Here is a 22,945-nt window from a genome sequence, read left to right on the forward strand (position 1 = left end):
AAAGGGAAAAGGGGCATTTTTTAAAAAATTGCTTGCTCAGAGGACTTATTGGGAAATGTCTGAATTTGAAGAAAGTTTGTACTGAACAATTTAAAGCTCAAGCAGATTCATTAAGAGTTGGAAAAGGTTTAAATGCACTTGTCTGCTCCTAGAACCTTCTGTGGATCAAAACTTATTATATTATCTCTTGCTATTTTATCTGCCCAAGCTGGTATTAAACCTATCTGTGGTCTCACTCACTGACCATAATTTGGATATTCTCAAAGGAATAGTTACTCTTTAGCTTTTTCTAGACTATTAAGTGTGGAAGCAATTTAAATTCACACACTTTAAGACCAGTGGGGGACCATTACAATTATCTAGTCTGACCTCATGTGCACACAGGCTATGGTTGGATTAAAGTGTATCTTTCAGAGAGATTTCTTATTTCAATTTAGCAACTCCATTTGGTACTGAATTGACTATTTTGTTTTCAAAGTGGTTCTCTATAATTATCCACAGTACTAGGAAGTTAAATCTCTTTTCTTATTCTTAACTTTTGCCTTCAGGTATTAGAACATGTATCACATTTTTGCATCACCGAGGACCAGTACACAAATAAAACAGGATCTTTAATTATGGTTAAGGAATCAATTTGTGCTTTGGATTAGCTGCTTACTCCCATTTCCAAAGGAAATTTCCTTTTGGCCTTAATAATGATTTAAAGTTACAGTTTTGCCAGTCTGAGCTATGATTTACATTAATGATAACATTTAATGAACAGGAATTTCATTGGTAAAGTTAACTGTGATTGTTAGTGCCAATATACTCCCTTTTATGGTGAGTGGGAAGAATTGAGGTCAGAAAGGGTAAGGGTTAGGATTCTGTGGGGTTATTCCTAATTTCTTATTTTATTTATTTATTTAAAGTTTTTATATGCTGTCCACTACTAAAGTCTCTGGATGGCTTACAAAGAACAAAACCCCAAAGAAACCCAAACAACCATATACAACACACAACACACTGCATTCAATAAATAATGATAAAATCAAGGATAAAACCAATTAACTGTTAAAAAATGGGGAAGAACAGTCTTTGACTGACACCGAAAAGAATAAATGATGGTGCCAGGCAAACCTCCCTGGGAAGCGTGTTCCACAGGCAGGGCACCACCGCTGAAAAGTCCCTTCTCCGGGTAGCTACCCTCCTAATTTCCTTCAAAGAGGGCTTCCAGAGAAGGACCTCTGCCTCAGATCTCAAGGGGCGGGCCGGCGCATAGGGAAGAAGGCGCTTCTTCAGGTATCCAGGACTCAAGTCGTTTAGGGCCTTATTCGTCATTACCATCGTTAAGAGTCAGTCTATGTTAAGTTTATATGGGCCTTAAAAATCAAGACCCGTGTAACCATTAACAAACAGTATACAGCTTCCCATAGCTTTCTATCTCATATGTTCAATAGAAGAAGCAAGTTCTTGAACATTCGTGAGCTTCCATGTGTTGAATTGGAAGTCATTCTCAAAAATATTGATGATGCTTCCATTTGTATGTGCATTTGTTCCATTTGTATATTATCCTTGAATTATCCTTCTATTGATATTCAGAAGTCTGTTGTAAGCCATATTTTTTCTATGTTCATCTTTTCTGTGAAGCCATTTTTTGATGATTTTTTCAGTACTGTTGTATCCTTCTCAAATTGTGACTCATCCCAAGTACAATGTTTGAGCAGGCATTTTTGCTCCCTCTGTTTTTCTGCGTTCCCCCAATTAATTGTGGAAAGTTCATGTTTAAGACAGTTAACCATCTGTGATCTCTCAGGAGTTGCCCAGAAAGCATAGGGTCTCTAGATCTACTTCTCCTAAGTGACAGCCTTCCAAGGTTTTTGCCTCAGAATCTGAATCAGAACCGAAAGAACAATTGAAATTCTTTAGCTGAAATGCAAAGGCCAAGGCCGGATAAAAGCCAAGAGGCAAGTGAAAACCAGGCTACCCTCTGGTTCAGTGGGAAACACTGTTGAACAAGCAGAGCTAGACAGGGAGCATTGAATTGTTATTCTATACATACGGTGTCAGATCAAGAAAGCAGACCAATTGCGTAGCATGAGATTCTGCTGACTGGCTTACAAGCAGCATGAACCACCCTGAAGACAGAGCCAGTTCCTTTGTTTGGGAAAGGAGGAGAGGTTTTCAATTTAGGATCAACTTATCATTAGGCCCTATTTTCTAAATAGTTAATATTCTAACTTGGCTGGTATCTTTGGCTAATGATTACTGCAGTACTCTTACTTTGTATGGTCTAGTTTTAACATAATGAAGATTTAGAAGCCTTTTGTCCCAATCTGCTTGGAAGAAGGTTAGGAAAGACCAGCCCTGACAAAGCTTTCCTCATGGCTGACTTAGCATTACATTGAAAGTGACAGCAGGACAGGGAGGATTACCTCATGTCGTGAGGAGCTTTGTGCAGCAGTTGCTGTTTCTGATTGTATTGCTTGCACTTATCCTGATAGTTCCCAGATTGCTGTGTGGACTAGAAGGGATCTGCACTGGGAATTGGCATAGTCCCCACACAGCCTCCAGGTCTTATATGTACTGAATCATGCGCAATGGCGCTTGGAAATCCTTCCATCTGGAAGCACTCTAAATGCTTTTCTGATTAGCTTCTTTCCAAAACACCCTTCCAGTTTGCGAACATATCATGCGTTCTTTGTTTTTGGATGCAAAATGTTAAGGCCTTTGGTCTTAAGGTACACAATGCAGCAACCTTATTCAAGTGATGCCTCCATGGTCCTAGTCAGTGCTTAGATGGAAAACTGCATAGGAATCTTATGGATGTTGAGTTTAGTGGAGCAAAGGCAAGACATAAAAATAAATAACTCAGAGAAAAATTGACACTGTTGCCTCTTTTAAAGGGCAGAACCAAACCAGAATCTTCTGATATCAGTCTGTTGTATAGTGTATCATATATTTGATAATATAGTCATGCTTCTAATTTTTGCAGTGATAGCAGATTGTACCAGCATTCTGCTAGCAGTTATTAACTCTCGTTTGTCTAGTATTTCTCCTTAAGACCAGAGGCCAAAATTGGGCACAGCCAGAAAGCTGCTCTGATTAGTACCTAATTGATTACTGGGCAGTTTCCAGTGTTAGACCTATGTGGACTGGAGCCGCTGAAATTAATAGGACTTACGTTAGTTGTATCTAATATTTCATTCATTTCAGTGAGTCTGTTCTAACTGGGACTAAAATTTGAGACACTGGGCTGGATTCATTATGGCTTTGTGATACAGATTGAGAGCTATGTGCCATGGTGGTTAGAGTGTTGGATGGTGGACCTGGAAGATCCAGCTTCCAGTTCCCATTTGACCAAGAAGCTCACTGGCTGACTCTGGGCCAGTCACAGATTCTCAGCCTAACTACCCCACAGGGTAAAATGGAGTGGAGGTCTGTGTGAGCCACCTTGGCATCCTTGCAAGAAGAACAGTGTTGAGGTATAAATGAGTGTGGCTGCAGCCTTGTGCAGCTCTTTTAAGGCAGGGCACAGATCCAGAGGACCCAAAGCTGCACAAGATTTGCCCATGCTGCATTGTGTGAGCAAATTTAGGAATTGTTACTAGGATTTATTTAAGTTTCACCAATTGCAGAGCCACCCTATTTGTTGCCCAGCCAAATCAGCCTGGATAGAATAAATTCTTCAATCAGCTAGCAGCCCATCTGATCCTCTCAAATCAGTAGTTCTTGTTCATGTGTCATTTAATTTGCAGTGGCCCCTGAACAGGCATGGAAAATGCACAAAAGAGTAGCTGGCACTTTTACAAGCTTTTCCACATATACTTCTAAAAATGGCCAAACTGATGATGATGATGATGATGATATAAACTGGAGTTTCAGAATTTTGACAGAGCTAATTCAAAACCAAGGCAAAGGTCAATCAAAGGTCACCCCTAATTAATTTCTGAATCCCCAGCCAGATTCTGCCCACGCACCTATTATTTCCCCTATCAGGCTCCAGGGCCGGGACATGGCTGTCAGGAGACAAGACTGAGGCACCAGCAGCAGAGCAACAGAACTTGAGTTAAGGCAGACTCCAAAGTCCAAAACAAGGTTTTAATAGCAAGTCCAGGTCATAGTCACAGAGCAGGAGAACCAGAAGTATGTATCAGGGCAGAACAAGGACATGATCATGAACAAGTCAAGGGTCAAGAATAGGAAGACAAACAGAGGTGCGGGTACCTTGAGGCAGAAAACTGGGCAGGATACACAGTAGTGGTTAGGCAGGAGTTGAACCCCAGCTAGTGGGCCAACTTGCATTGCTAAGGCAACATGGCAAGGCAGGATATATAGGAAGGCAGGATACAACAGGAGCCAAATGCAGTAAGGGTCAGGCAAGATGCAGGAGCTGAATCACACTACAACCAGCAAGAAGACCCATGTTACTGAGGTGAGACAGCAAGGCAGGAAACAGGTCAAACAAGATGCAGGCACTACAGCAAACAGGAAGATCTGTGTTGCTGAAGTCCATTCTGGAAGGTCCCCAGCTGTTGTTCATCAGAAGACTAAGAGTTCCAGCAGGGCCTGGGAGCTGCAAATCCCAGGTTTCCCCTGGGATCCTGAAAATACTGTGGTCATTGTTCTGAACACCAGAGCAGCCCAAATACTGACATCTCCCTAGGTCAAGGGCACATAAGATGGATGACATCCTTGATCAGGAAAGGCAAGAGAGTAGTGAAAGAGGCTCAGGAGCTGAACTGGGTCATCTACTCCTCAGTTTACCTGGGTGGATTAGCTAAGGACTGAAGGGGATCTGAGTTTTCATGCCTATCATCATTCTTTGGGTGGGAAAGCTTCAATCTCTCCACCCAGCATGATATGCTGGGGATGAAAATGGTTCCTTCTTTACCTTATCTGGATGGGTCACCTGATGTAGAGAAGTCTGCAAAAGGTATGTTTGCATCTGTGTGACTGGCATGTTTCTGTGTATGTATGTACGTAAAAATGTGTATTGGGCCACGTGCCTGGCAATGATATATCTACCCACTGCTTGCGCGTGTCCCTGATGGGCCCAGCTCAGACCTCGGGAGCAAAAAGTTTCCCAAATCGCGGTGTAAAGGCTGTTCTGTATTTAACTTTAACTATTTGTGACACTGTCTTTAATTATTAACAAGCAGAGTATGTTAAGACATATTTTGAGGGTTAGCAGGAATTGTTATAAATGTGAAAGAACGAGAAAATCCTTATAATTTCTGGAGAGGGTTGGATCAATTCAGCCCAGTTCAAGAACGCATCTCAGTGATTTAGTTTCAGGAGGATGACCAGTATAAAGGACATTTCCAGAGTTGTAGAATATTTTGAGTAAAACACTTTGATAGGATGATGGGATTTGACTAGCACAAAACCTTTTGGAAGTCATGTGCTTGATCTTAAGTCATACAGTCCACAAATGAATTTCATTGCTGTTGGCCTCCCTCTTATTCCATGGAAGGTGAGTCCTCACTATAAGCCTATCTTAGAATGCCAACAATGCTTGGAGGAAGGTACATATCTTTTTGTTATCTTAATGTTCTCTGGTTGGCTGGCTAATTTGTATGTATGTATGTGTAGAAAGAAGAAGCTGAAAATATTCTTTGTACTTCTATGAAAAATTAAAATCCCCTAGTGCAGTTTGACACATATTTTAAGATTCATCTGTTCACACTGAAGTTTTGTCTTGTAGTTTTTTTAGTAGTTGTATAAGGATGGAAAAGTAGAATTAATGGTCCTGAGATATTTGTAGCATTGTGTGTGCGGGTGTGTTTAAATGACTTGTACTGCATTTTTATTATTCACTGATATTGTTAAGTAGGCAGTTTCCCATTGCTTTCTGAAGTGCTTTGTGTTAGCTCTGCAGGAAACTCATTAAGAGAGACACCCAGTCTCTCTCAGGGTTTCCCAAGAGCCATACAATCTGGTAATTGCTCCCCGGATTCCCAAGGCTGTAGACTGAGCTGTGGCCCTATGTGTAGACAGAATCCAGCTTTGTATTCTAATCCACCCCTGGCCTTCCTGCATGGAAAATCTTGTGATTGCTCTTCCTCGAAGGTCAGTGTTGCAACCTTGGAAGAGAATGGGGAGGAGGAGAAAGAGATGTGTCAGTGGTCAGGGAGAGAGAGGAGAGGATGTGAATCTACTGGACAGCAAGCAAACTGTAGACTGTCAGACTGTGGAGCCCTCTGTCTGCTGAGTAGCCATTCTGTAGGACTGGGCTCTTTTAAGCTTTATACAACATTCAGACAAATAAGGACACCAGTGATTACAGTCTGTGGTTTGGGAGGTCTCTGAGGCCTTCTCAAACTCTTGATATTCTTCTATGAACAAAAACACCATAAAAACATTTACCAGCTCTGGTGCAAACAACTAGAAAGAAGTAAGAAAAGGATGGGGGAGAGGGGGAATGTTGAGACTGTCTCTGGTATGCCACCTAATAAGTTTAATGTAACTATCTAGAGCAATGCAAATGTGTTGGTGGGACGAGGAGTGACCTTTGTAAAATAAATACATAAGTAATGAGATAATTTAAAGACAGCAGGAGAGACGCTGTGGGCAGGAGAAGGATCAGGGGAGTTGCTGGCAAGGATTATATTTTAGGGATCAGAGGGGCTGGCTTGAGAATGGTGGACTGGCATAGGTATTAAATCTGGAAGCATAGGAAGCTCTTTTTTACTGAGTCCATCTTGCCCAAGTTTGCTCCCATGGATAGAGAGATGCTGTCAGGATTTCGGGCAGGGTCCCTTCCCACTTCTTCACATAGATGCCAGGAACTGTAGGATCCACTGCATGCAAAGCAGGGGCATTGCCAGTGAGCTATGGCCCCTGCCCGCTTTTCCCACTTTCAGAGAATAGTTTTAAGGCTCATAAAACTTTGAGGTAGGGCTTTTAATTAGCCTTCGAGCTCTTGAATGCAGAATTGTTGCCAGCACAGTAGCTTTAGGTCAGCCAAGAACTTAAAGAGTAGGTGGTGAACATGGTGGCAGGATTGAAGCATGGTTCAGGTGGGGAGACTATAGTTCAGTTGGCAGCAAGACTTAGATCCTGGCCAGGGTAGGGGTAGGCAACCCCTCTGGGCTGTGGGCACTTTTGGCAATTTAAGAACCTAGCCTAATCAGCACCACAAAATGGCCACCATGTGAGGCATGGCAAAGGACAAGTAACTTGCCCAAAAGACTAAGGCCAGAGGTGGGGTTCTCAACCCCAACATACTAAACAACTCCTTTGAACCCATAGTTATTAGCACCAACTAAAAGAGAACTCTGTTACACAGCAGTCCCAGCTGCTACTAGGAAATTGCATCAATTAAAAAAAATGGGAGGGTGGAGGCACACTGAGAAGTGTGTTCAGGGAGGCACCATGTTGCCTGCCCCTGGACTAGGGAGCCATTCAGACAAAGGCCAGGTTCTGCCTATTGTCCGTGCACAAAGCCGGGCCTAACCAGGAAGTATATATAGTTGCACCACTTCAGAAGAATGCATTAGGAGCTATGTTAGGGCCTCATGCGTGGTGTTACTCCCTTCTCATTACATGTTGCAATCTTCCATGGCTCACTAGAGTGAACACGAGTGCTCAGAGCAGGAGGCTTTCTAGCTTGAGTCCTGGCTGGTCCTGACAGGGTCTCTGTTCACTAGGGTAGATAAGGATGTTGCAGCAGGGAAAATGATTTGCGAAAGCTCATCAATGATGTTGTTGTTGTTGTCATTGGCTACATGAGTGCAAGAAGTCAGAGCAGACCAGCTGACAAACACCAAGGGACATCGCCATGTCTTGGTACTTGCTGGCTACGGTGCAGTTGTATCCATGCTTGCCAGCAGCCATCCAAATGGTGATGGAACTATTCCTTGTGTACTGCTTGTTTCAAGCTAACCGTTTTCAGATTGATTGTGGGCCTGCATTTATTAAACAGCTTAGCAGAGCAGGACAGATTCCAGGGGGGCTACCCATTTTATTACACAGGCCATAAACCTTGCGGAGTTAAAGCAGTGTAAGCAACTCTATTCTTTCTCTATCAGATGGTGCTTTGAATATTGGAGGGAAACTATTAACTGCAGTAGAAAAACAAGGCACCTCTCTGTGGTGCCACCAAGTGGTTGATGGATATCACAGCTCTTCCTTCCAGGCATCACAAATTATCTCTTCTCTCTACTGAAAAAGAGGCACTGACTTTCATTTTATTTTCAGTGCTCTGTCTCTCTGAATGTATTGGGGAAAATATTCAAATAGATACTTTCCAGTAAAACCCACCCCATTATAAATTTACCCTTACATTTGGAGGTATTAAAGCTTATTTTTATAGCATGTTTAACAGTGTGGGAGTTTATCTTAAATTGCTCAGTAAAATTAAGCAACTTCATATGACCCTTGCATTGTTAATGAGCCTGTTTTCCAGAATGCCTTCTAAGTAGCACATTTAGTTCTGCTGCATAAGCTAGGGAAAAAAATCATCTTTTTGTTTCTGTAGGTTGCAGATTATGTCAAAAGGAGGGTTAGGAGAACATCTTCCGAGAGGTGCTAGGGAGGCTGCATCCAGTGTGCCCTGGGGCTCTGTCAGCAGGTGCAGGGCTTTTTCAATTCATTTTTAAAAATCAAGAGGAAAAAAAAATCCTCAACCAGCTTTTCATTCACTGGTTCATTTTATTTCAATACCACTTAATAGCCAAAGCTCTCTGGGAGGTTCACTAAAATTAAAATCCAACATATAACATAAAAAAATAAAATCACCTCACCTCATAAAATTGCTTAAGGATAGATCATCCTCATACTTCTTCCATCTCCCTCTGAAGTTCCTTTGAAGTGCTACTTCTTTAAAAGGAACCTCTTGGCATGGGTTCTTCCTTGCCACCACTCTTTTCCCTCTTCTTCCATCCTATAACCTGGCCTTTTCTTCTTTACTCCACCCAGAGCAGGAGTCCTCAACCTTTGTGGGCCTACAGACACATGTGGAATTTGAGAAGTGCCCTGGGAACCCCCAGAAATTGCTGTTGGAGAAGGGAGGGGCAGTTGCACAGGTGGGGAACACCCCCGCTTACCTATACTTGTGTGTACACATGAAGTGTTCCTGCTGTATGGGCTTCTCACTCTGGCTGTGCTCTCCCTCTCTGGTCCTGCTCTCCTTTTTCCTCCCCCATCTCTCTGGCTCCTCTCTCTTTCTTTCACATCCCCGACCTACCCCCATGGAGGGATTGGGGAACTTCTTCATTCGTTTGCATGAGGTGAGCTGGAGTGAGCTGGAAGTCCCTGTTTCCCTGTAGATTCTTGGTGGAGACCTTTCCAGCCACTTTAGCCAAAGAGGACTTAATCAGCTTATATCAGTGAATGAAAGACTAGCATTGGGTGCCACGCTGGAGACCCTAGAACCAAAGTCTTGGAGCATTCTCAGGAGGGAGCATAGGAACATAGTGATCTGCTATATAGTGGGCCAGGCCACTGGAGGAATAGATCCATCCATTTGCAATGGTGCAGAGAAATAACATGATAGGTGTCGCAACTTAGCTGAGCGTTCACAGTGAGGCCTACCAGCATCACACTGAAGAGCCATTCTTGGGGAATTCTTAAAGGGGGAGAATAGGAAGATCAGAACCTGCCTTATACTGAGCCAATATTGGTCTGTTTAGCTTGGTGGTATTGACTGGCAGCAGCTCTCCAGGATTTCAGACAGGAGTGTCCCCCCACCCCCCTTTCTTAGAGATGTCGGGATTCTAACCCAGAACCTTCTACATGCAAAGTGAGTATTTTACCACTGTGCTATGGAAAATGGTGGCTAAGGAAAGTTCTGAACTGAACTCAAGTGTTTGACTTCATACAAAGCAACAGGAGGATTTGCTTTTCTCCCTCTCTTCTGGAGCCATTCCGTTTGTCAGTTTAATTATCCAATGATAGAATGACAGACTTAATAAAAGCAGGTTAATTGAGGGTGGGCAGATGAATGCCGCTCACTTACGCACTCCTATGATGATGTTCAGTTGCATTTACTCCCAGGAATGTGTACATGGGATTCCAGCCCTAGTTCTACCTAAGTCAGGAGGTGTGAGCCTGGTCCTTACTGTGAGCCCTGCACAGTAAATGTAATCATACAGGCACAACAGAGGGCTCACTTCATGCCACGACACTGATTTCCCTGGCCTTTCAGCCCAGTCCTATCATATTTTCTCATTTGTGCCCCCCTCCCCATTTTTGAATGGACTCTAGCTACAGCAGTGAGAGAGTAGCATTTGGTATATGGTCAGAGATACTTTGTCTGTAACTGAATCATTTCTTTGAAAACGGAATCCTTTGGCTACAGTCCTGGTAGAATCTTATCGCAAATTAAATTGTGACAAGAGGAGGAAGAATCAGCCAAGTGCTTGAATGTAATGAGGAGGTGGTGGAGGAGAGTTGCAAACACACACACACACTATATAAAGAATTTCTGGCAGATGGAGGGGGTTGTTTTATAGAGAGGAACAGAATCCATGGGATCTGGTTGCTGTTTTCTTGCAGTGTGGTGGAAGCTTAATCTTTTGTTATATTCTATCATTATGAAGTGAACTAGAGGCTTAGCCGTGAGAGAAAAGCATTCTGAACTCATTCATTCACTGTTTGTTTTGTTTTGTTTTTTGGCCAAGATGGTGAATGTACATACATTGTAGTTGTTCTGCATGTGCATGCATTGGCACATTCAAATCTATGCCATGGGCCTGTGCCCCTGATCTTTAAATGCCTAGTAGAATCCTTTTGAGCATTGCAATTGCAAAAGCATAAATATGGTAGGAGGCAAGTTTCCTACCAGCTAATTTATTCAGCCGGAAAGGTGTTAAACGATGTCCTTGGAAAAGGAGTTAATCTGAATAGATGGGCCTTGCTTGCTTTCCCTAAGTTATTACAACTGCACTGACGAGGTTGTTCAGCAAACATTCTGAAGTTGTGTGCACACCATTGTGCATTTACTGCATTTACAAGGGTTCTTTAGTTGCCACAGAACTTTTAAGCAGTTGAATGAATGTAAGAAGTCAACTCTCCAGTAATGTACAGAGAAGCAGGGATATTGCAGAATATCTGCAGCTCCTAACATCCTCTTTTTTCTTTTCAATCCTGCTGAAACCTTCCTCCAATATGCAAATTATGCAAGGTGGCACCTGGGATGGTGGTGGTGCTAGTGAAGCTGTATAGTGGAAAAAGAAAACATTCCCCTGCCTTTGTTTCTGCAGATAGGAAATCCTTTTTTTTAATATCAAGCTATGCTCCCACCTCAAATTCAAACCTTTTGTTTTTAATTTTTAAAAATGTTTTCTGTCCCCACTTTTGCAATTGTGCCACAGCCCAACCCTTGGTGAGCTGTTGCATCATGTGAACAGTAAGCAGTAAGTCTCACATTTAGGGATCTCCAAGGAATACATTTGGATGTGGAAATCTGTCAGATTCCCTGGGGTTGGCTCCTCAAACTCTGGTGCACTGTGCAGCCTCTCTGGGTCCGCAGCCCTGGTGTTCTCAGAGTGAGCACCAGGAACCAAGCTCCATGTACTGCACAAACAGCATTCCTCCTCTACACCACCTGCAGCCACACCATTTAGGCTGCTGCACAAGAAGCGTGGTTGCACAGGGCTTGCCAGGAATGGAGTCCTGATCAGCTGCTGTGTAACCGACATCCCTTTTCCATGTCCCCTGCAAGCTGCCTTTTTGTACTGCTCCACCTAACATGGAAAGAGCTTGCCGGTTTTGCAGCCTTCGTTCTGCACGTGTTTGCAGGTACACTCTTGGCTTGTTAGGGTGAGCACAAGAGATAGTCTGAGTGCTGGAGGGCTGATTCTTTTAGTGTTCCTCCCAGCCCTAATCACATTCTCTAAGTCCATTCTCTGGATCACGTTTTCATGGAGCATGGGGATGGTGGCTCTTGTTTCTGCTTTCTGATCTGGAGGTTGCTGGCTGTACCGGTGGAATATATCACATGGTTATTCCATTGTGAGTGTAGCCCCTTGTTTTAAGACCTACCAGAGTCTTGCATAGTAGGCTCATCAGTTTGTTCTGAGGAAGGCCAACAGTGTGCTAGTGCACTTGTTGACCTTTAGGAAAATGTACCACCACATCTTTTTACTGTATTAGAAGGGAACAAGATGTTTAAACAGCATAATAGTCAAGGATTTCAGTTGGGAAATAAATGACTTTTTAAGTGGGTGGCAAGCAAGATGTTTAATGAACTGCTGACTTTCAAAGTCACTTTGCAATAGAATGAGGATCACCTAGGGAAACTTTATAGTAAAATAAGGATCACTGACAGTGCTTTTATTGCAGTGGCTTCCCTTGTTGTGCAGCATTTTCATATGGAAAGTCCCAGAGGGCTAGAAAGAATAGGATGTATTGGGACTAATGTTGCTTTCTGTCTAGTCAGGTTTCTTTCTTTGCAGCAATTTAACCATTTAGCTTGTAAGCTTGGACTTAAACCTAGCCAGTCTTTTTTTTTTTAGATCTGTCACCCTTCTGAAGGGAAGATCCACTTAAATCACTGGGATTTTGTCACAAAATTGGCTTTGGTGCTAGTAATCTTAAATCTGAGAATGTAGACTCGCTCATACTCAGCACCACTTAAAGGTTTTACCTCCTATTCTGGGTCGGGTAGCATGGGGAGGAGTGATGTGGGCCATCTTGTACTGAATGCTGATAAACGCACACGTACAGGCTAAGCATATATCTTGGTTTATCTCCACACATGCTTTTGTTAGGTAAATGAACAGCTATACTACCAGTGCGGTATGAAGTTTTCTTTGGGCTAGTTCAGCAGCCAAGACCCAGTGTAAATACAAAATATATAAATGAGAAGCTTTAGGCCATGAGCTTTCGTTAAAATGATGTTTATAGACTATTAAAATGTGCACCAGTACGTATGTTGGAGGATGTGCTTTTGTGGCTTGCTTACACAATTAAGCTTGCAGTCCTATGTACGTATGTATGAGGGGAAGGCCCTCTGAACACACTGGGACTTGCTAAATTTTCATCTCATTCTCCAAGGAGCTCCAGGTGGCAGGCATGATGTTTCCGTACCCCACATTTTATCCTCACAACTGCTCTCTGGCGAAGGTTGAACTGAGGAAGAGCACCTGGTCATCCCACTTAGTGAACATTTCAGCCACATTCTGAGAAGACCTATTCCAAAATTCTAGCCACACCTACTCTCTTCTGTTCTTATTTATGTCAGAATAAACCTGCATTAGAGCATAAAATAAAGCATAACCAGACCGAGAAGGAATTGCTGGGCGTTCCTAGCAAATTCAGCTATATCTTGCTTATTACTATTTTGGCTTATTCATGGGTTACACGTTCACCCATCAGATGTAAGGAGACTGCTAAGGTTTACATGATGGCTGATTCTCCAGATGTTGCTAGAGGTGGTTCACTCCATCTCAGCCCCTGGCTAAACCTTTGAACATGTAAGAAATCACAGGTGGAAGTGAGCTCAGAGGGTTGTTTTTCATCACATTTTTATCCTGTTCTTCCTTCACTGAGTTCAGCCTTCTAATGTTTCCCTCGCAAAAAACCTATAGGCTGCTTTAGGCTAAGAGAGAATGACTTGCCCACGGCTATTGAGTAAGCTCCACGGCTAAGGGGTAGTTCTCTTGTCATGGCAGGAAGGATTTATTTATAAACATAAACATGTGAAGGAATGCCTTTCTCTAAGCAAGCAAGAGACATGCTTGAGGATAGCTTGGACCACTACAATATACTAGCTCTTTTCTTGAGTTGGAAGAGAGTCATCGGAGAGTCATCACTTGCAGCTTTTCTTTCTCTTGACAGTTTGTCTTTTAATAGCTGTCAAGAGAGCATCTGCATGACTGGCGCCCTCCACAGGCAATGCTTCCCAATTTGCATCCCTGACTTTGAACACTTCTGCACTTGCACAGGTCAAACTAAAAACAATCAGACTAATGAAAAAATGCTCTACTTCTTCACATATATTTTTTTCAGCGATGGGGAACTAATGACAGCCCCTTCAATGTGCCACTTGGGTACTCTGGAGGTGCTGTCATTGGCTTCAGAGAGGGGGCCCCATTTCTCTCAAAACACAGCATTCCCAGTTAGAAAGTTCAGACCCAGAATGTAAACTAGATGGAGAAGGAGAAAGATTGGAATGTAGCACAGAAATGTCAAGGTTAATGAGCAAGATTTGTCAGCCAGCTGCTGAGAACCAGTTCATTTATTTATTTCATTTTTATACCACCTAGTAGCTGATAGCCAGTTGGCTCAGGTTTGGGGGAAACACTGTAGAAGGAAGCAAGGTCTGAGGAGAAGGGGTATGCATTAACCCAGTGAATTGGCATCAAGCCAAATAAGTGAACCAATTAAGTAACATCTGGCTTTACCAACACAAACAGTGCAAACTTTCCATAGGGTGGAATGAAGCCTTTTAGGAAAGGAAAGGAAAGGATCCTCAATTTGCAAACATCCTGTATCACAAGGAACTCTGTACTTCAAAAGCTTTCCATTTAGATGTACTAGAGAGGGAAAAGGGCAGAGATGTGCTCTTGACAGCAGCTGTGACCTTGGAGATTGTGAAAGGCAATCTTGTTGGGCAGGAAGCATGGAGAACAAGAAAGGGTCTGTGATCACATAGCAGGGGACATGACCGGTGCCTGTTGCTTTGACGTGCCGCTTGTTCATCACTGGGGCAACTGTCACTGGTAGTAGCCTGGGCAAGCTTGGTAAGAATGGTGGGCAGAGGGGTAACCACTATTTCTGAGCACCTTGTTCCCTGCTTTCTGCAATGTAGCAGAGGGACACTCACCCAGGTTCAGATGAGGCAACCCATTGGGACAAACCCAAGAACAGGCCATGGGGTGTCAGCCCACTGTGCCTGTCACCCACAATGCGTTGTTGGGCTCACTCTTAATGTTTTTTAAAAAGTTGCTCCAAAATCTCCCCCAAAAGCAAAGTAGGGGAAAAAAACCAGGATAGTGATTTATCAGGCACAAAACCCAAAATGGCTTTGCGGTATATAGCTCAATGAAATGGCGATGCAGTGTGCAGCAGCTGTGAAACATGCAAACTCCATGTTAGGTGTAATTAGGAAAGCAATTGAAAACAAAATTGCTAGGATGATACTTCCTGTATACAAATCTGTGGTATGACTATGCTTTGAATACTGAGGACAGTTCTGGTTACCACACCTACAAAAGGATAATGTAAAAGTGGAAAAAGGGCAAAAGGGGCAACCAGAGTGAACAAGGGGCTGGATAACTCCCCTATAAGGAAGGGTTACAACATCTGGGATCCCTTGGCTTAGGGGAAAAAGCCAACTCATAGCAGACATAGTAGAGGTGAATGCAATTGTGCCTGCTGTGGAGAAAATGGCTAAGGAGACATTTTTCTCTCTCCATGATAATGTCGGAACCCAGCATCATCTTGGGAAGCTGATTGGTGGGAGACTCGGGACAGATCAAACAAAATACTTCTTTGCCCAGCATATGGTTACTGTGGTATTCGCTTCCACTGGGTGTATTGACCGCCATGGAGATCGGGTCCGCTCATGGAGGATCAGGCTACCAGTGGCTACTAAACCTAAGGGCTGTATGCTGCCCCCAGTATCAGAGGCAGTCAGTATCCCATGTATGCCAGCTGCTGGGAATATGGGCAGGAGGGTGCTATTGTCTCTGCATCCTGCTTGTGGGCAGCTGGTTGGCCAATGAACGAAGGGAATACTGGACTAGATGGACCCTTGTCCTGATCCAGTGTGGCTCTTACGTTCATAATCAGAAAACAAGGGCAGTCCCATGCAATTAGTTGGAGCACATGGAAAGCAGGCAGGCAGGCAGACATCTGCTTGGAACTATAGCATAAGAGCAAAGCTGGGAAATTTGAAGAATTTCTTCTGGATCTTGCCTGCATTTGGAGAAACAAAACAAAATTTGACTTAGAAATAGTTCATACAATGTAAAAGCAGAGAAAAATGTAAATATGTATATACTAACGTGGAAAATTAAAAATATAGCATCTGGCAAAGTGGAGAAAACACTCTGGGCCATAAAACAGCTTACATAGATCTTCTGCGTGGGAAGAGATTTTGCTATGTGATTTGAGTATCTGGTCCTCCAAATGCTTACACTTGCATGAAAATATTTATCTTATTGGTGTGACATTGCTTTACTTGTTTTTCCCCAGCATTGTGCAAGCATTGCAAAGTAATATTGATAAAATCATGTGTAGCTCATCACTTGAGTATATTTATAGCCTGAAAGAATAATATACATCTTAATAATTCTTTTTGGAATATTGATGTTTTAGCAATGAAAACCCTGGCATGAGAATTCTATTGGTGCTGGAAATTCTTTGAGTATAGAACTAACCATCACACAGGGAAGCCCCTGTAAATACTACTGGGGATCAAACACTGAAATGTATATGAATAATATATTAGTAGATATACAGAACATATAATTAAAATTGAAATAGTGCAGCAAATTTATAAAATATTTAAATGAAATGGCGGAGAACACAGCAGAGATTCACATATGTTGCTTGTCTTCTAGTCAGTCACGATACACTGTAGGCTCATAATAGAGCTCAATTTTACAGGGAAAATATGCTTCTTACACTAAAAACAAACAGCCCCCCACCCTGCATCCTTAAATCTTCTAGCCTGACTTTGGGGGCATAAAAGTTTTGGATAATCAGAAGTTAACATGGCAGTCGGAACCTGAGCCACAGCTAGATCATGTCTAACAGAAGAAGAGAAATGGGAGACATGGACTTTTCCTGCCTGTGATCTACTCCAACCTTCCCAGTGAAGTTTGAAATAAATCTCCTTTACCCTTCAGATCTTTCTTTCTGGGGATGAAGGATTTTCCCTTTATTTTTTAGCACTGGGAACCATCTCTTCCATCTTTGCATGGTGCCTGGTAGATATTTATATTCCAGTTTTGTGAACCAAACTGCTATAGGCTCCTGCCAGTGCTTTCCTGGAGTCCTCAGCACTAAAGGGGGAAACTTGGCAGTGAAGCAGATAAAGAAAGCTTGCTTTCCTTCTGCTGTTGTCCTACAGTTCCAATAAGCTGCTTTTACTCCCACCAGTGCTCTAGAACTGTGCCTGTGAAGCAAGTATGTAAGCATGGTTCTGGATGGTTGCTCTGGGTACAGGCAGCTCAGTTTGGAAGGAGCATTCATGGGGAAACCAGCTGATGATATTCCTTTTTCCATAGTCCTTCTTCCCTCCCATGCAGCACTTTGAGAATGTGGTTTGCACCCAGAAAGGGCTTTGGGTGCTTGTGCCCCCATTGGTTCTATTGTACCCCTTGCAGAACAGCGATTTAGTACCTTTGGATGCAGCCGAAATAAGTGAAAAGGCTCATTCCTGAAACCAGGATCCACTAGTGCAACAAAATTGGTGGGGCGCAATGGGATCAGCAGTGGTATAAAGCACCCCACTGGATACTGCCCTTTGTTGCAAGTGGCTGCTGTGTAAAGTATGGTTTGTTACAGAGTGGTTATTTGAGCAGTATTTAAAACTTGTCATTGTGTTTTTAAGTTAGTATAACATATCCTTTAAGGGTCTTTTCTCTTTGGAATTGTTGTAAATCCTCCTGCTAAAGGAGCTAATTTGGTAATGAAGCCACCACATCTGACTTTTGTTTCTTTTAATTTTTATCCATCATACCCTATGGTATCATTGCTTCTGAGATGCTCTTTTATGTAGTGCCTTTTTAATCACTGTACTTTTTGCCTTCTCTCTCCATCTCTCGGTCAAATAAAGGCCAAGAAACGCCAGGCTTTCCTAACAGAGATGTGTGAAAACAACGTGAGAGAGCTGGAGTTACTCTTGGACAGCTTTCCTGTGTCAGGCCAGTGGACAGCAGGTTAGTTGAAGGTATAAAATGACAGATGCATCTGTCAATGTTCCAAAGTCACTACATTGTGGGAATTCTGCAGATGCCTCCTACATTCCCTTTTCTCAACATGCTTTGATTTGATGACATGATAAGAGCAGTTCTCACAGCAGTCAAGTGGCCTCGCTCGCTGAGATGGGGTGACTGAATGTGGACCTGCTGTTGTCAGACCCGAACTTGATTTACAAGTGTTGGGTTGCGAGTGATAGGTCAGGAAAGGGCTGGCCTGCTGTGCTCTAAATCCAACTGAGAAAAAAAGTCCTTACAGTATGCCTACAAGGGGAACAGATGTTTTTGATTGAACTGAGCCAAATTCAGAGGCAACCTTCAGCTACTTAAAGGTCACATATTCAAAAAAGGTTATGTAGGACACGAAGTGTAACACATTAGTCTTTACAGTGCTACTTTGAAGTCAGCTGAGGGGCAGTCATTACATCTATGCCAGCAGAAATTCTACCCCAACTGATGTACAAAAGAGAGAGAGAGAGAGAGAGAGAGAGAGAGGGAGGGAGGGAGGGAGAGAGATCTCTTCTTTGTCTGTCCTGTGGCATTGAGAATCCAAATACTAAATGGAAGGAAGTGCTAGAAAAACCAGAGTATCTAATATGCTTAAAGGAACATGATTTTGGTTGACTCCTTATCTCTTAATTCTTCTGAGGTTTGTTTTTTATCCCCGTACCTTGGTTGTTTTGCATAGCACCTTCCTCCCCTGTTGCTCCTTGCTGGAGCAAAGAGATCTGAGTAGAAGAAATTCAGATGCAGTCAGAGTACTCCTGGGCACCCTGTAAAGAAGCTTAGAAAAGATGGTTAAATATAATATTGACTTCATGCAACTGTTTACAATTTACAAAAGCAGGCAGCTCCCCGAATTTTTGTATTAGAAGACTACACAAACTATTTCTAAGGCTTGGGGTCTTCCTGCATCCAATATCAATAGAAGGAAAATAGTTTCATCCTTGCTTTTGGTGTGAATCTGACCATCACTTGTGCTCATCTTTCAAGGCCCTGCTCTGCATCCTTCCACAGGACCCTTTTTGTGTCAGTGCTCTGATTGTGGAATTCCCTTCTAAGAATGGTTACAGTGGCTTCCTTGTCTCTAAAGCAGGAGGTTAAGACAAGTGAAAAAGGTTGGGCACCACTAGTGTAGTTGTAAATTGTCTTTGAGGGCCTCCTTAAGATGAAAAGGTAGTATAGTGTTTTGATAAGTAATTAATAGATCAGTTAATAATAGTGTGTGTGTGTGTGTGTGTGTGTGTGTGTGTGTGTGTGTGTGGAGAGAGAGATTGAGAGAGAGAGAGAGAATCAATGTGGGTGGTGGCTAGAGTGTTAGACTGGGGACCGGGGAGTTCCAGATTCTAATCCCCACTTGGCCATGAAGCTCACTGGCTGACTCCGGGCCATTCTCTCACTCTTGGTCTAACCCACCTCACAGAACAGTTGTGAGGATGAAATGCCATGGAGGAGGACGATGTCAGCTGCCTTGGATTCCTTGCCAAAGCAAAAAGGCAGGATATATAATAATAAAATGAGTGCACAGATATGCATCAACTTAATCTAATACTTGTACTAGTAGCTGAAGTCTTGGTTTTGTTAATCCTGCTTACCTAATAGTATATCCACTAGAAAGGAAGAGCAAATGAAGACAATTCTATCATTTAAAAAAATTAACTCCAGCAATATAGTATGAATTCTCAAAACACCACATGACGTATTATCATAACTATCCCTTGACTGCTACCATTCCCCCCCCAATATGCCTGGATTAATCTAAATTTAGGTAGGAAGCCAGAGGAGTTTTTGAGAAATATTATGGAGTGTTTTCTTTGAGATAACCAGAATGAGAATGTGCAGCTGGTTGACCCAGAAGAGAAAGACTGACATCCACTTACTTCTGCACAAAATGGGGTGAATGTGTGTGGTCGCCATAATCTTTATGCATATTTCCCCTTGACCCCTAGCACAGTTCTCTCTTGATCCCAGGGAGAGACCACCATAGTTTGTATTCATCACTTTCCAATTACGCCCCTTTTCTGTGTTAATGCAACGGGGACCTGCTGCAGTTTCCTCTCATGCTGCAACTTTCCTTCTCCATGATTATTAATAATGTGGCCATAAATTTATAGAACAGCTCCCTGGAGGATTTGGTGCGAAAATTCCATCTGCATCTAGGGAGGTGTGAAGACAGAGGGACAAAATGTTTTGTGGTCTGGGAAACTGGAAGACAGATTCTTCTGAAGCTGGCTAGAAGTTCACCTTCTTTTGGCATGCTAGAAGCATGGAATAAGCTTTGTAAAACTGAGCATTCTGAAAGAACTTTGTTAGGATAGAGGTTTTGGCAAAGGAGACTGGCTGCCTGGAGAAAAGAGCCAAGACAATACAAATGAAATCTGAGAATAATTATTGATATGAAAACTTGTGCCTGTGTGTGTGCGTGTGCATGGTATTTTTAGTTTTGGCATTAGTTTGCTTGTCTGTTTGTGGCCCAAGGGGAAGAGATGACAGTTGGAAAGATGCCTTATCACAATGCAGTGGGGTGATTCTTTTCTTCCCTCTTGTTCCCATGGAACCAAGAGTTTTGTATGTGTCAAAGAGACAAGCTGAGTTTAGGACAGAGCATATGTGTCTTGGGGCAGAATAAAATTAGACTTTGTTGAGAAGAGTGACATCCAGCCCTGGTAGCTTAAGTTAATTGAAGAAGGGTGCGGCATGCTTACCGAAAGGTCTTTTTAGAAACAAGAAATCTAATGAGGGATGTGGCTAAATATAACAATACAATGATGACCAACCTTTTTCTGGCAAGGGTCACAATTCAGGCTGACAGTATGTGAAGCGGCCTCGTGTGTTTCACAGGATATAGTCTGCTGTGGTGTGGGTTACTTTCTTATTTATGAACTGGCCATAGGGTAGTGCTTGGGACAGGCAAGAATGCTGGCCCCACTGTATGCATAAACAGGCCCAAGGGTGCAACTGCTGCAGTCAGACCAAAAGGCGCCCACTGCCCCTGAGCAGGCGTTCTGCATCGGAGATGCGTGAGCAATACAGAGGAAGTGAAAACGGCCTTGCGTGGAATACTGCTGTTTCCCAATGTGGTGCAGTCCAGCTGTCATAGACTACAATCCCTAGTGTTCCTGATCATTGGCCATGCTGACTGAGGCTGATAGGCCTAGAATTCAGAGGGTCCACAGATTGGGGAAGGCAGCAATATTTGAATCACAGAGCTGGAGCAGGAATCAAGGGACATTTAACAAATCCCCGCATTTCAACAGAATTTTATGTACCTTACAAGAAGAAGAGCAAAGTGCAAGCCAAGCTAGCTCCTCTTGTGCTGGAGCTTCCAGGGCAGTGGGGACTTGTTCTGGGGGCAGTTTCCTTTCTTCCTCTGACACTCTTTCTGAATCCACATTTTTCAAAGATGAGTCAAAACTGGGGCTCATGACAGTGCTTGAGATAGAGAAGCTTGGAAGGTGTCTGCTTTCTGGATCTTCTCAGGAGAGGTGGCTGCCCCTTCTGGAGGCTTCAGAGGAAAGTGGAGAAGGTGGGAAACCCCTTTTCCACAGAAAGTCCTCTGTTTACACGATGGAAGTTAGAACCCAGCCTTTGTTTAGAAAATTGCTCATGTTAAGGCCTTTTTTGCTTTCAGCCTGTTCATTATTTTTATATGTGGATTTTCATGGCAAAGGGACTGGAAAAAGGTTTTCAGAATATTTCTACTTGATACCCATATCTGATGGGTCACCAGGAATTCCTTGGTGATTATCAAACAGTTGGGGGGAAATAGCTGCTGGGTGGGAAGCAAGAGTGGCATCTGGTTCAGATTGGGAGAACATTCTGGACTAAGGCTGCACAGGGCTGTTTTTCCTTCAAAGTAAGTAGCCAATTGTAATAATTTTTAAAGGAATAATGTAACCTATGGTTTTTATAGGCTCTTGAGTCTTCAGAATGCATGCATGCATTCTGCTTGATAGTTACTCATTTCTGAGGGTTCATTTCATTAGGATCCTTTCTTAAAAAGTGTGAAATTGGTTGCCCACTGCTTCAGACCTAGCAATATGAAATACAGATTTGCAACACAAGTTTCCTCATTCTTCCAGGTTTGTGGAAGCATATACTTAAGCGATTATAGCCATTTTGAATCCTTATCACAAAGTTGTTTTACAGGAACTCACAGTGTTTTTCAGGTTTGGAACTTGACTGCAGAGTTAGTAGTTCAGGGAGCATCCGAACAGGCATGATGTGGCCTGGGCTTATGCCAGAGTTTGTCAATCTTAGCTGCATGAGTTTTCCTTTGAGCATGACAACAGCAGTGGAGCAACTGGCAGTACCTCCTCGTGGCTGTGCTTCCAGTAGTTCCCAATAATTCTCTTTAAAAACAACAGCAGTCCTGTAAACATACTCAGGACGTTTCCATTCATGCTTCTTTTGTTACTGTTGCTGTATGACAAGTTGGTTGTGATAGGTTGATCCTGCCAGACAATAAGGGTTCTACTAAAGCAGCCCTGGGCTTGGATTGCAATTTGGCATGTTGTCACAAACCTTCAGAAAACGGCTTGACTGAAGCCGTGGAACTCATGGTAGACATCCTGTATGACCATTTCAGTTACAAATAGTGGGAATGCTGGGATTTGAGCTGGAGAGAAAAAGAAAGGGCCACTATGGCCAAATGCATTCATGAGTTGAAATGGCTTAAATAAACAATGGACTTGTTCCAGTTTTGTATGCAAGATTTTTTAAAAAATCAAGTACTTTAATTTATACCAAGGAATAACAGGAAGCTTTGTGTACCTTGGCACATGATTGTATGAAATAACGTTTCATTACAAAATTAAGGGTTCATCATGAAGCAACAAAGGCATGAATAGGCCCACTTACAACCAAATGCTTGCTTCATCTGGAGGACGATCTTCTTTAAATGATAGTAAGATTTGCATTCATTAAATTTTAAATAAGGTCATGATGTGCAGCAAAATAAATTGGAGTTAATATTTTTTTGTGCGGTGAACTGCAGCCACAGTGCAAGTCTTTTCTTCAGCTTTATTTGATATTAAAGAACAGATACACCAGTATGCCTTGGAGAAAACACAGTGGTTGCTCAACATTCTGTA

At 42.7% G+C, this 22,945-nt stretch overlaps 1 protein-coding gene across 1 annotated transcript in view; it reads left to right on the forward strand.

The window, feature by feature from the left end:
• LOC123022145 (coiled-coil domain-containing protein 171-like) overlaps positions 1-22,945 on the forward strand; it is a 191,429-nt gene that overhangs the window by 29,153 nt on the left and 139,331 nt on the right. The window contains exon 6 of the mRNA XM_044427586.1: positions 17,711-17,813. Within this exon, the coding sequence (XP_044283521.1) occupies positions 17,711-17,813 (103 nt within the window). The remainder of the gene's footprint in view (positions 1-17,710; positions 17,814-22,945) is intronic.

The sequence above is a fragment of the Varanus komodoensis genome, unplaced genomic scaffold (genome assembly GCF_004798865.1).
Source record: "Varanus komodoensis strain SLA01 unplaced genomic scaffold, ASM479886v1 scaffold19, whole genome shotgun sequence".
Lineage (NCBI taxonomy): Eukaryota > Metazoa > Chordata > Lepidosauria > Squamata > Varanidae > Varanus > Varanus komodoensis.